The 12027-nt window shown below is 39.2% G+C and overlaps 1 protein-coding gene across 2 annotated transcripts in view; it reads right to left on the bottom strand.

Moving 5' to 3' along the window:
- Window positions 1-745: 745 nt before the first annotated feature.
- SNX31 (sorting nexin 31) overlaps window positions 746-12027 on the bottom strand; it is a 31780-nt gene continuing 20498 nt past the window's right edge. Inside the window, exons 7-15 of one of the 2 annotated variants that reach the window (XM_050892408.1) lie at window positions 10673-10760; window positions 8710-8779; window positions 8090-8182; window positions 7725-7805; window positions 7244-7447; window positions 6627-6722; window positions 4711-4788; window positions 3612-3671; window positions 746-930 (exon numbers count right to left, since the gene is read on the bottom strand). In XM_050892408.1, coding sequence (XP_050748365.1) covers window positions 835-930; window positions 3612-3671; window positions 4711-4788; window positions 6627-6722; window positions 7244-7447; window positions 7725-7805; window positions 8090-8182; window positions 8710-8779; window positions 10673-10760 — 866 coding nt within the window. In that variant the 3' untranslated portion in view covers window positions 746-834. The remainder of the gene's footprint in view (window positions 931-3611; window positions 3672-4710; window positions 4789-6626; window positions 6723-7243; window positions 7448-7724; window positions 7806-8089; window positions 8183-8709; window positions 8780-10672; window positions 10761-12027) is intronic. The other variant, XM_050892410.1, reaches the window with a different exon arrangement.

Here is a 12027-nt window from a genome sequence, read left to right as displayed (position 1 = left end):
CCAAAAGTATATTTTTAAGTTTTCCTTCCCCTGTTGTCACACCTGATCCTGCCTTTCAAAGCAAGGACAGTAAGAAGAATCAAAGATCGTTTAAGCCTGGTATAGAGTATCATGGGTTAGGCACTTCAGTCTTGCAGTAGCAAATAACTTCGTGATGTGGTTAATGGCATGTCTACCTTTATCCAACTACATCAGGTACTTGCTCACCCCAGTGCCATCAATATAAACCAGCTCAATTTCTGATGCCCAGTTACATACATTCAGCTGACAGCCCTCCCTGCTGCTGTGCCAGAGAGCACATCAATACCTTCACTCTCCAAAGCGTAGCAGCTTTTAAATCAGCACCAATGGTACCTTAGCAGGTCAATAAGGGCACCGCAATAGTCTGTTCTGCTTGAAAGGAATGACTGGTCCTGGTAAGGGGAATGATCATAGGAAATGCGTGCCTTTTCCAGACAGTGGCTAGGTGGCAATAGCCTGCTCAGCCATCACACTAATTACACCAATACTCACAGAAACATTATAAACTGATATGTAAATACTTTTTCCTCCTCTAACATCGTAGCACTGTTTCTAATTAACCCTCCCCTTTCCGCCCCAACAATTTCAGTCTGGGGGAAAAAAAGCGAAAAAAGCAGGTATGCAAGACGTCTCCAGATTCTCAGCACCCACCCAAAGTGGCTCACTGGAGTTGTAAATACTATAAAGAACGCTGCAAAGGCAAGGAATAACACCGAAGATTTTTTTTTTTTTGCCCCTATAATTCAAGGTTTCAACAATGGGTTTATTATTCCCAGACAATTCATTTTGAAAGACGGTACCTAAAATAAATTATCACAGGTCCTCTTCTCTTATTTTCTCAAATACACAGTCCTCTTCATTTGGCCTAACCAAAAATCTTTTCCTTGATATAAAACCCGAATGAACTACCTGCAGTGAAACAAACAAACAGTTAAAAGTATATGCATTTCAATAATTATAGGTAGATACAAACATAAGCTAGAAAATCTGACATTATACTGTTCAGGTGCAGTGGTTGATCTCTATGTTGGCATTTCAGAGAGAACAGATTTTTTCTGCTGGAGTAAGACACAAGAACAGTTGTTTCTGCTCTTAAGGTTTATTGCAATGTACTAAATGTGGTGCAGATTGAATGGCAGTTCCACATGTGCTAACATGTTATTTGGCATTATAGTGGCCACAAGAACATATGTACAGGTACTTTAACTGCCTACTAGGCCTTCTGATTTAGATTGACTACTGTTAATCACACATTCTTAACTTTAACCATAACACCTGCATAAGTGATACCTTTCAACTCTGCTTTTCCTAAAGGGTACCATGTACTGTCTGAAACTTCATAACACCACATCACCCGGCAGGTATGAGTGGGTGAACTATAAGCACTCAAGGTACAAGCAGGCAAACTATACCTTACATTGCATGTATCTGCAGTTTTCTGTTGTACTAGGAAAGTTTATGGCATAGATTTTTCTTCTGCCTCTTGCAACATGGTATTTTGATATATATATAAAATAAGTGTCCTGAAAAACCCTACTAAAAGTGTCCATCACAAAGCTATAGCAACCATGCTGCAATAACTAACATTAAGGCATTAGGAAACTGGAACCAAGTTTTGCATAGATTATCTCTGTAGAAGTTATTTCATACCTCTTTTTTCAAGATTTCTAAAAGACATAACAGCAAAATCGCCTAGATGCAGGCACATTCTACAGCACAGCCTCACTATCTGCGAAGTCCACCTATTACATACTAGTTAAATAATTTTTATCCCAATTTAAAAGATTATTCTTGATTTTCCTACTAAATCTTACTGCTGCACTAGATTGTCTATTCAAACAAGAATTTACAGGCTGTTATGCCAATCTAGTAGTATCAGTGTACTCCTACAGGATCACAAAGAAAACTTAACTTAAGTTTTTCTTCTCATGAGTCAGCAGAAAATATTTGACGTAAGTTTTCAGAATCTTTGGACAGCAGTCAGTTAAACCTTCTGGCAACTCAGAGTAAAGACTTGTAAGACTCTTGGGGATACCAATGGCAAAATTACAAAGACCCAACTCAAACTACACTTTTTCAAATGAGAATGTACAAAGATAAACTTTTAATACATTTTTCAAGCATCTTGCAAAGAGAAATAGAGGAATAGGAAAGGGAAACCTTAAGAACCTTAATATTGCAATCACAGCATTTAGAAGTTAGCTAAGCATAATTTAAGATTTTATATTAATTTGCTGTCTAATAACACAGCTTGGTGCATGAAGACCTAAACCACTTTAAACTTGCTGTATAAAATGAGGAATAGCATGCCATACTATCACCGTTTAACACAACGGCATACCTTGCTTTACCAACTCCATTCTAATTATCAGCTGTAATTTTCTTAGTTCACTGAGTTTCATATCAGCAGCCAGACACTGCACCAGCAAGACACAGCTGATAAGCTCAGTGGTTTTATGTTGCCCTGTCCAAGGCTGCTCTCCTCACAAAAATTCAGAGGGAGCATTCACAGTCCTTCTTGCTCCAAAGGCTCACAGTCGAGGAAGTATTTTAAAGTATGTTCAAGTCAGAACAATTGCCTCAAGCCCAGAGTGCCATGCAACTTAGTCCTTGCTAAAGTTGTACCACAGCAAAGCCACTGAACTGCATCCTTCAGTCTGCATCACAGATGCAAGTTTATTCAGAAAATGTCTCCCTTCTTATTTGCAAGTTATTTGTGAATGCCGAAGGCCACACCTAACCTAGACTCTTGTCTCCAGCAGTGACAAGTACAGAGCACTTTAAAGAAAGGGGGCAAGAAAACCCACCACACAGGTTATTGATTTGCTTATTGAAGAGCAGTTAGTGATTGGTTTTATGCTCTTTCTGAAGATATAGCAACATTACTTTTTTCTGAATTCAGATTAGATTTTGTTTTTATTTTAGAAATATTTCTCCTTTGGCCAATCACACACTGTAATAGAGGTATTTATTTTAATTCACTTTACATTATTCCCTTTTCATTTATTTATTATCTCATATTCAACAAATGACTTGGAAAAGCAACATCTTTTAGCCACTTAGCTATTGAGGAACTATTAGCTATGAATACTGATTCCAGCAAATGAACTTGGAATTACATCTTTTACATGATAGGAATGTATATGTATAGATATGCAACAAGTCAGATTTTCCAAATGGGTACAACTCCCAACTACAGGGAAAAATGAATGCATAAACAATCCCAGTGCAGAATCCAAGTACAAGTCTGTAAACTACATTAGCAGCGGCATGTGGATATACACACTTGATCTCTGTATATATTCTGGCTTTCTGTAAAGTTCAAACGTCTCATTCAGAAACACTTGCAAAAGCAAATAAAATGAAGCAAGTTGTCATTAAAGCCAAACTAAATTGAAATTTCTATTCAGACACGTTTCTTGCCCTCTTCTTCCTCCCAAAATTCAAGTTTAGCTCTTTTTCCTGCCCAAAGAAGTTCCCATTAAATTTATTAGGAGTCTCCCTAACCAGAAAAACAGAAGTTGGGCTAAACACCACTAGCAAGCAAGACACTGTATTCACATTTTGGAAACAATTTCTCACTCACTAACCTGCTTTGGTCGGATGCTGGATTTCTTACTATTTTTCGTGGATTCAGGCATCTTGATCTCCTAAATAGATTGGAAAATTTAAACTTAAAATAAGCTTAAATGCTCCCCCACGTAGTCTAACAAAATATGCTAAGCAAATCAGCATTTAGTTAAACCCAGCAGAAACAGTGTAGGAAATGAACTGGCATAGTTACCCTTCTCTCATAATTCTGTTTTAGTCCAAGCTACTTGAGTACTATCAACAGCTGAATATTTAAGTAATGAATGCTCATCTTCATAATTAAAGGTTTACTGTACTTCCATTACAAATAAACTTAGAATGAAAGAGATCAAATCTTTTCCAAAATTAAAATTGGTCTTTTCTTCCGAATCACTTATAGTTTAAAGCTATGAAATAACATGCTGTTCATTGCCTCACTGCTCTCTGTAATCAGCACGGGTCTGGAAGATCACACATGTTCCTTTCCTTTTTTCTCTTCAGAAGTTTTCAGTTAGCAGACATTCAAAGTCTTTAGATATCACAAGGTTAAACAAAAGCATTATTAATGCTGGCAATTATTTTTAAAAATAACAAGTATCTAAACATATTTTCATCCTTAAAGGCCTACACAAAAGACAGCAGAAGTATTTTAGCTACAAATCAGGTTTTTGTTTTATTAACACTTCTATTTAAAACCAAAAAGTTTCTCAGTGCCAATGTCACAGATCTCAAATTGGTCTAACATTGCAGCAGATGGAGCAAGCAAGTGAAGTGGGGAAAAAGTGAAAGCCAGAAATGGATACAACAGGGTAGTGCAGAACATACAAAAATTATGCCATAGATATCCTTTATCATATGTAGCAAAAATTTAAGTCAAGGAAAGAGAATGCAAAACAGATTATTAAAACTGCAATGATAAACCATCTTTAACATTCAGAATATTATTTCAGTAAAACTGAGCAAATATGTACTTTAGTCAATTAATTCTGTACTGAAGTGCTGGAACATGCAAGATCCTTTTCCGCAATGGGACTCCTCTCAGCACATTTGAAAGAATGATAGAGTAGCAGGCTTATTTCTTTTAAACACAAATTCCAATACCAACATACACACACTCACCATTTCTTGTGCTTCTTTGGCTGCCTTCATCATCTGTTCTGATATCATTTTCTTCAAGCAGCTACTGAGCAAAAAGGCCTAAAGAGGATAAACCAGAGAACATTCTGATTTCTTCTATTAAAAGATGTACTTGACTCTTCCATTCCTCCTCTACCAGAAAATTACAGTCCCTAACTACTGAACTATACTTCCCTGATTCAGTTAATTTTACTCTGTGCTTAACATCCTTACAATGCACCAAACTAGCCGCAGTTGCTTAAAGCCCAGCCTCAGCATGACTAACCCTCATGGCACTGCTCAGAATGGAGAACAAGAATTTTTATGACTAGTTTTGAGGCAAGTTATTCTCTCTAGTTGTCTGTGGCTCCTACCTTAAAGGCTGCCAAATTACACCAAAGGGTAAGTAAGGTTAATCAAACGGGGCACTACCAGCATCAAAACCACTGCAACAAATGAAGCAAGCTGGAGTTCACAGGCACTCAGCACTGCAAAAGATCAAAGCCGTGGTGGTTACATGAGATGGCTGCAACTGTTTGTACACCAGCTCAGAGTCACATCTTGCACAGCTAATATGAACAGAGTGGTACGCATTCATCCCACATATTAGGTATCTAGCAGAGGCACCTCAGAGAGGAGTGGAGTTGTTCTTAGTTCCTTATGCTGTCTGATGAGCACGTACAACTCTTCGGGATGATGCAGCCCAAGTTAAGGTCTGAACTGTACTGTGGAGATGCACCTCACTGCTTACTCTCCAAAAAGAAGCATCTCAGGTAGGGCATCAAGCACTGAGAGATGAATCAAAGACAAAATATCCTACAAGATCAGTGATGGAGGGGGAGCCATCTCTAAGCTCCAAATCACCCACTCTTTCAATTTTCTGCAGTAGGCTCTTGGATCAAACCCTTGTTTCTTCCACACAGCAGCACATTTCTGGCCTTTAGCTCTTCCTCACACTTCTGAGGAAAGTGGGACACAGGTTTTCTAATCAACAAGTCACTACACCAAGCACAACCCTAATAGATTTCACAGGAGAATAATACTGAGGTAATTCTAGGTTTTTTTGTTCTCCAATAGCAAAGAAACTAGAAAGCTTACTGCTTATGGCTCATGTTCTCATAAAACTTAAGTGTGGCAGGAAATTAACACTTACTAAATAGCTGTGTGAACTGCATCATCACCCCAGAATTCAAGAAGTCATGTGTGAGAAATTAAGCATTTTGATTTTACTTGAAAAATCCTGTCTGCTGCTGAGTGGGTCTCAGAGGCAAGAGAAGCAGTTTACTTGAATAACAGGCTTTACACTTTTTATAGAAGCTCCATATCTAAACTGAGACTGGTGCTGTCTTTGATACTGAAGAGTCTAGATTATTTGCTAGGCAGCATAACCACAGATGGGTGACTCGAATTCCTGGATACCTTTCTCTTTAAAGGGCTGCTTGAAAATAGTGGGAGGAATAGCACCCTATAAAATCTTATTTAAGAATTATTTATATGTAAAAAAACCCTTATGATGTCACATATTCATACCCTCCATTAACCTGTGTTAATATGGCATATATTAATATTTGAACAATAGGATTTATTGTGGAAAATGAGAACCCTTGACCTTAGGTGAGTCTGACCAATTAATGATTTTGGATACTGAGTCCAGTAAATAAATAGCACCTCTCCACGCCCCCTCCCAGGCTTGCTGCTGAGTGCTAGACATTTCTCTTCAATGGAAAAAAAAAAAATCCTCTTCTCCTTATACTAAAAACTCAAATGCTTTTCCCCAGATAACTCTGTCCCCAGGCTAACCTGCTTGAAAGCATAGCCGCTGCTCTCTGGTAGAGATGGACTAACCGCTTTTGAAGATCCCCTGTGACTGTAAGATTAGATTTTACTCTGATCCTTTCCTAGAAGGACTGACAACTAACCTGTTTTGTGTACAAAATTATCCACTGCCATGTGCCTGAATCATTGTACTCAAATCTGAGCTCCAGAGTTTCTTCTTCACCATCCTTTGCAGCACCCTGAAAAAAAAAAAAACAACCCAAACAGCCAATGAACAGAAGAAACAGCTAAAAACAGCATTAAGGTGTTCAGCCTTAAATCAGAATTAGTCAGTCAGGTTAATTTTATACAGTATATAAATAAAACAGCTGAAGATCTGTACCAGAACACTTCTCCTGGGGGAGGGAGCAAGTGGGAGGTAGGAAGGGGGAGTCTTTACAAGCATAAAGCTGGCTAAAGCAGTTCTTTTGCTCCCGCACAAAACTCTGACAACTCTGCCTCCAACAGGAAAGGAAAGGGGCAGGTAAAGTATGACATGGAATGCCAGGAAAGGGAGAAAACATAGCAGAGTAAGGCTAGATGGTTTACTGCTGTAAAGGCTGTCAAGGGAGCGTTTCAGGATGGGTTTGGAGGGGAATATGGGCAGATGGGAGGGATTTAAAACAGACCACCCCCTTCTCCCCAGACCTGTCCTTCCCTGACAGCCTTAGTTTTCATGAAGAGAAAGTGAATTCAGATACAAAGTCAGTGAAGTACTTACAAGAAAAGTAACCTGCCAACTTCTTAACCTGTTTATTTTAAAGCTGACCTCTTCAGTTTGGTTAGTAGGCAGTTTTATGCAGCAGTTAATCTCATTATTGCCGACACAGATGTCAGCTGAGCAGCCTTCTTCTGGATAGTCACAAATGCAAGGATCAAGCCGAATGTATCCATAGAACTGCATTTCTCGAATCAGCTCCAGGAACTGCACCAAAAAGACAGAACTAAAGCTATTTGCTGGAAAGGCAAGTGAAATCTAGTGATTTGGAGTGGGGGGAGGGCTATAAGGCAAATCTTTCAGATTCCTAATACTCTTTCTCCTGGGAGGACATAGATTCACCACAATATGTCAATGCTTCATTCAGAGACTAATGCTCATAGTCCAGCCTTAGAAACTTGATTTTTTGTTTTTTCACTGGGTATGATGAGCTGGATCTTTTGGATACTTATCAGATATGATGATGGGAAGAGATAAAACTGACCAGTAAGAAATACTGACAACAGCAGTCCCAGCAGTCTGAATTTCCATCTGATTTCCTAAACTGGATGACAAACCTTTGCACCTGAGTTTAGCAAAGAGAGAAGAGTAGGATTCAGTGTCAAACACTTCTCACTAGCCCTTAGGATCCAAGTCATTCTGTTGGGATATTTTACAATGCTAGCAGAGATGGGAACCTCCTTTTCTGTTTGGTGGTTCAGTATCTGACCAGGAGATGGGAGACCTGGGTCCCTAGCTCAAACCACTGCACAAAACCATGCTCTATTTTTAAAGTCACAGCCTCTAGTATCATTGCTTCAAAATCTACTCCTTTGATCTATTTATATTGTTTTTAAAATACCATTTTACCTTTGCTTTGTTTGCATTTTTTTGTAGAAATTCAAGTTCCTGCATCTGCCCTTCTGTTGGTTTAACCCAATTCCTCTTAACTTCCTGGATTGCCTTAAAAGAATTTATAAAAATAGCAAAAAAAGTCAGCAAAAATATATTTCCTTTCACACACAAGCATTCAGAAACACACAGAAAGCTTTTTTCTTTAAACAAGGCCTTTGATTTTGGGACAAGTTCATTCTACACTGTTCTTTCCTCCTGGATTAATAGTTTCCAAAGCTAGTACAACTCAACACACCTAGAGTTCAGAAATCAAATGCTCTCATATCATGGCAGAGTGCCTACATATTAGAGACATACAGGTACATACACATACTTGAAAACAGAGTGGACGGATACCTAAATATGTCTCTTGTGCAATACTTTTCCCATGCACAAAATAGATGAGTTAGAATCTCTAGTACATGAGTTTGGGGGGGGAAGAACATGATCAACAACAGCTATACCCAGCACTTAGAAAAGCACAACAAAGCAGTGCTAAACAGGAACCATTTACAAACATTTCAAGAATTTGTATAGAAGATGAAATTAATGTGAGAAAGTTAACTTTTAGAATTATAAAGACTTTTAAGTTTTACCTGCATATATAGTAAATTCAGTGAAGCTCTACAATCCATCAGCAGTGTATCAAGAGAAGGATCCATATACCTTTTCCAAGCCAAGAGAAAAGAGTAATAAAATATGAGGATATGCTTCTAAATACGGCATTTTGATTTTTCAGCTAAATATGATGGGAGCACAACCCAGAAAGATCCCATTACTTACCAGATTAAAGAAACCAAACCAAACCAAAAAACAGTTGTGCCCTTGAAGGATGTACTATATTCATTCTTTATGTATTGTAGCAGAAAGGAAATAAACTAAAGTCAGGTTATCCAGTCTCTCCACTTAGATTTTGGTGGTACCAAACATAACAGCTACAATTTAGAAATAAAACTTTCCTCCTCCTTTTCTCAAACAGCTCAGGGTTTGTCTACGTAAAAGTTGGCAGGACTCTCAGAGCATCCACTGCCATGCTGCAGTGCTGACATACAAGACCTAGCCTTAAGCTAGCTAGCTGCAGTACCAGCTACTGTAGAAGCACTGCAGGATCAGATCAGTACAGCAGCAAAGCAAGTTAAATACTCCGTTATCCGAGTGCCATGCTGCAACAGCTAGCTCAAGCCATTTTATTTAAAAGCAGCTTGGGTAAGTCTACATGACAGTACGAACAGAGCAGTGTGGATTCCATGGCTAGTACAGCTGTATTACTCACACTGCACAGATGATACACTTCCTGCAGCACACAAACAACCCCAGGACTGCCATTTCCTACCTCTGTGCTTTGAAGCAGTGCTAGATGGAGAAGTATCTACTCAGATACTTTGTCATGGCTTAGAGCCACGCAGTTCTTTCATTAGGCTGCTAGGTTCTGCAGTTTCTAAGGGCAGATATAGGGAAATGGAGAAAGATTTGTAGAGGCCCAGCTCTAGCCCAGTAGATTTAAACCAGACAAGTTACAAGCATCAAACAACAGGTTTCTGTGTACCTTCAAGCCAAGCAAGCTTGCTTGCTGCCACCAAAAGGCATGGTCTGTTCTTCCTCTTCTGCTCACAACCACGGTGCTTGCTCTAGCAATCTGATGCAGCCAATGCAACTCACTAAGTGTGCAAAAATCTATTCTCTTTTTTCTTTTTCGTTGTAGGGAGAAGTAGACAGACCACAACTACAGTAGTGAGCCATTAGACTGGCTCAGCTATACTGCCTAACTGCACCCTCAAGGCACTGTTTGACAAGCGGGACTTTGGCACCAGGCTCCCTGTCCCTGGGGTTTATCCTCACCCACAAGTCAGCACAACTGTTTGCTGCACAGCAAACAAGACTGGGGGACTGACCCAGGCCAAAAATAGGCCAGGAAAACCAAATAAAAAATAAACAGCCAGCAACTTATTTTTAGGCCAGGTTAGCTCACCAGTCCAGTTCACCATGTCTGCCCACACAGTTCTACCAGCAAAACTGAGGAGGAGCCTGAGGTGCAAGCAAATGAAAGGGGAAGAGTGCTCTGCTGTTTAAGGCAGGCCACTTACTGAAAGAAATATTCAAGCTATGGCCTCAGGTATTATGTGTATTAGTATATAGAAATGAGCACTTCAGATAAAGAGTGATCCATCTCTGCCCAAACAGCGTTGCAGCTTGCAACTCAGAACTCAAAGTTCTCTTCTATATTGTTTACAGATATATTTCCATTTGTGGTCATTGCATTATGCAGGTATAAAAATTAGGAGGCAAGCAGCCACAAAGCACCTCTCTATAGATTGTGAAAGAGAGAGGGAATAAACAGCTAGCTGCAGTAAAGGACACTTCAGGAATACTACAGTGATAAAATTTAAAACATGCAGGGCCACAGAAACCAGTCAATTCCAGTAACAAATTGGCTTCAGAGAAAAACAGTCAAGCTGCTGAGGCTTGAAGAGTTTGTAACTAAGTTATTCAAGGGATTTCTTTCTGTGTTCATAGCAGTTGTCACATATCTTGGTAGTTTCTCTTAAGCTTCTTGCTCACCACTTTCTGATCCCAAGCTTACAGTGCAACTCTCTCATGCTCTGAAGACTCACATAAGGGAGTTCAAATTCTGCCACTTTTTTCACCACTGGGAAAAGAAAAACCAGAGACATTTGGTGAAGTCTAGTGAAACAGCCCAGCTACTTTCATATATCAGTTAGTGCTGGTTAGCAATGTGCTTTTGGAGAAGAAAAAGAACTTAACAAATATAAATTCTGGGGTAAAGTAAGGTGACAGGTTAGTTATCTTCCTCACTTCTCCAAGTCCAAACTTACATAGCTCTATTACTTACAGAATCTCTCTACTCCCTTAAACTATGCTCTTATAGAATATCCTTCTCTCAAAACACAGCTAAGCAGGATAGATGTTTCTGCATTTAAAGGATGTGCATGCAAGCTTCCAGGACTGGCGTTTTTCTTGAACAGAACACCAGATGAGCAGTATAACTAATGTACAGCAAAAGCATGTCGCTCTTCAGAGGTCACTACTTTCCTGCTCACTTTTTAAAAAAATAAGTCTAAAGGCCCAAACCTGTAAACATTTATTTCTAAGCCAATACCACAATTCAGCAGAACAATTAAGCATGTGATTTTAAGCATGTGAGCATCTAAACATTTTTTGGCAGTGGACTGTGGGTTACATTTGGACTTGATGTATTCGTGAGGAATATCAAAGATGCATAGAAGTGTAATCAATTGAAAAACTTTTCTATTCTCCTGTGTATCTGATTGTATCACAATACAAGGCAAAAATAAATCCATCTGCAACTGCAGTAGAAGAGCATATAAAATGTGTTATATCCAGATACATTCGAGACATAGTAACAGCCAGGGATTCTGTGTACTCAGAGATACCTTTCACAGCCAGAGAGAAGGGGGCAGGGGAACAATAAATAAAATAGACACAGACAGTAAAGTTCCCACCCCACTGAGTAAGCCCAAGTTTACTACTAGGCTGAAAAAAGCTAAACGACTTGTCAAGGCCACACAAAGAGGCTGCAATGCCTAACTTTAGTCAACAGCAAAGACTGTGTTCACTTCTCTGATGTCGCCCGAGCCTATCCCAGTCCCAGGCCTGGATCCAGCCTCATCCACACGGCAAACAAGACATCAGCAGACCAATGAGGACATAAAAGCTCCTCCACATTTTATGACCATAAAGAGACTCACAACCCTGATTTACAGCTTGCTCAGTACCATGGTAGTTAAACTTAAGTTTCTGTCAGTTAAGAAAGGAAACATGTCATGATATAAAGGAACATAAGCCACAGGCATTGTTTATTAATATAACAAAAGAGTTTCCTGTCCCATTGTTAAACTCAGCATGTGATCGGTAAATTAAGAACTGTTTTTTGT

Source organism: Gymnogyps californianus, chromosome 2 (genome assembly GCF_018139145.2).
Source record: "Gymnogyps californianus isolate 813 chromosome 2, ASM1813914v2, whole genome shotgun sequence".
Classification (NCBI taxonomy): domain Eukaryota; kingdom Metazoa; phylum Chordata; class Aves; order Accipitriformes; family Cathartidae; genus Gymnogyps; species Gymnogyps californianus.
The sequence above is the reverse complement of the archived record's forward strand: the minus strand, read 5'-3'. Positions and strand labels throughout refer to the sequence as shown.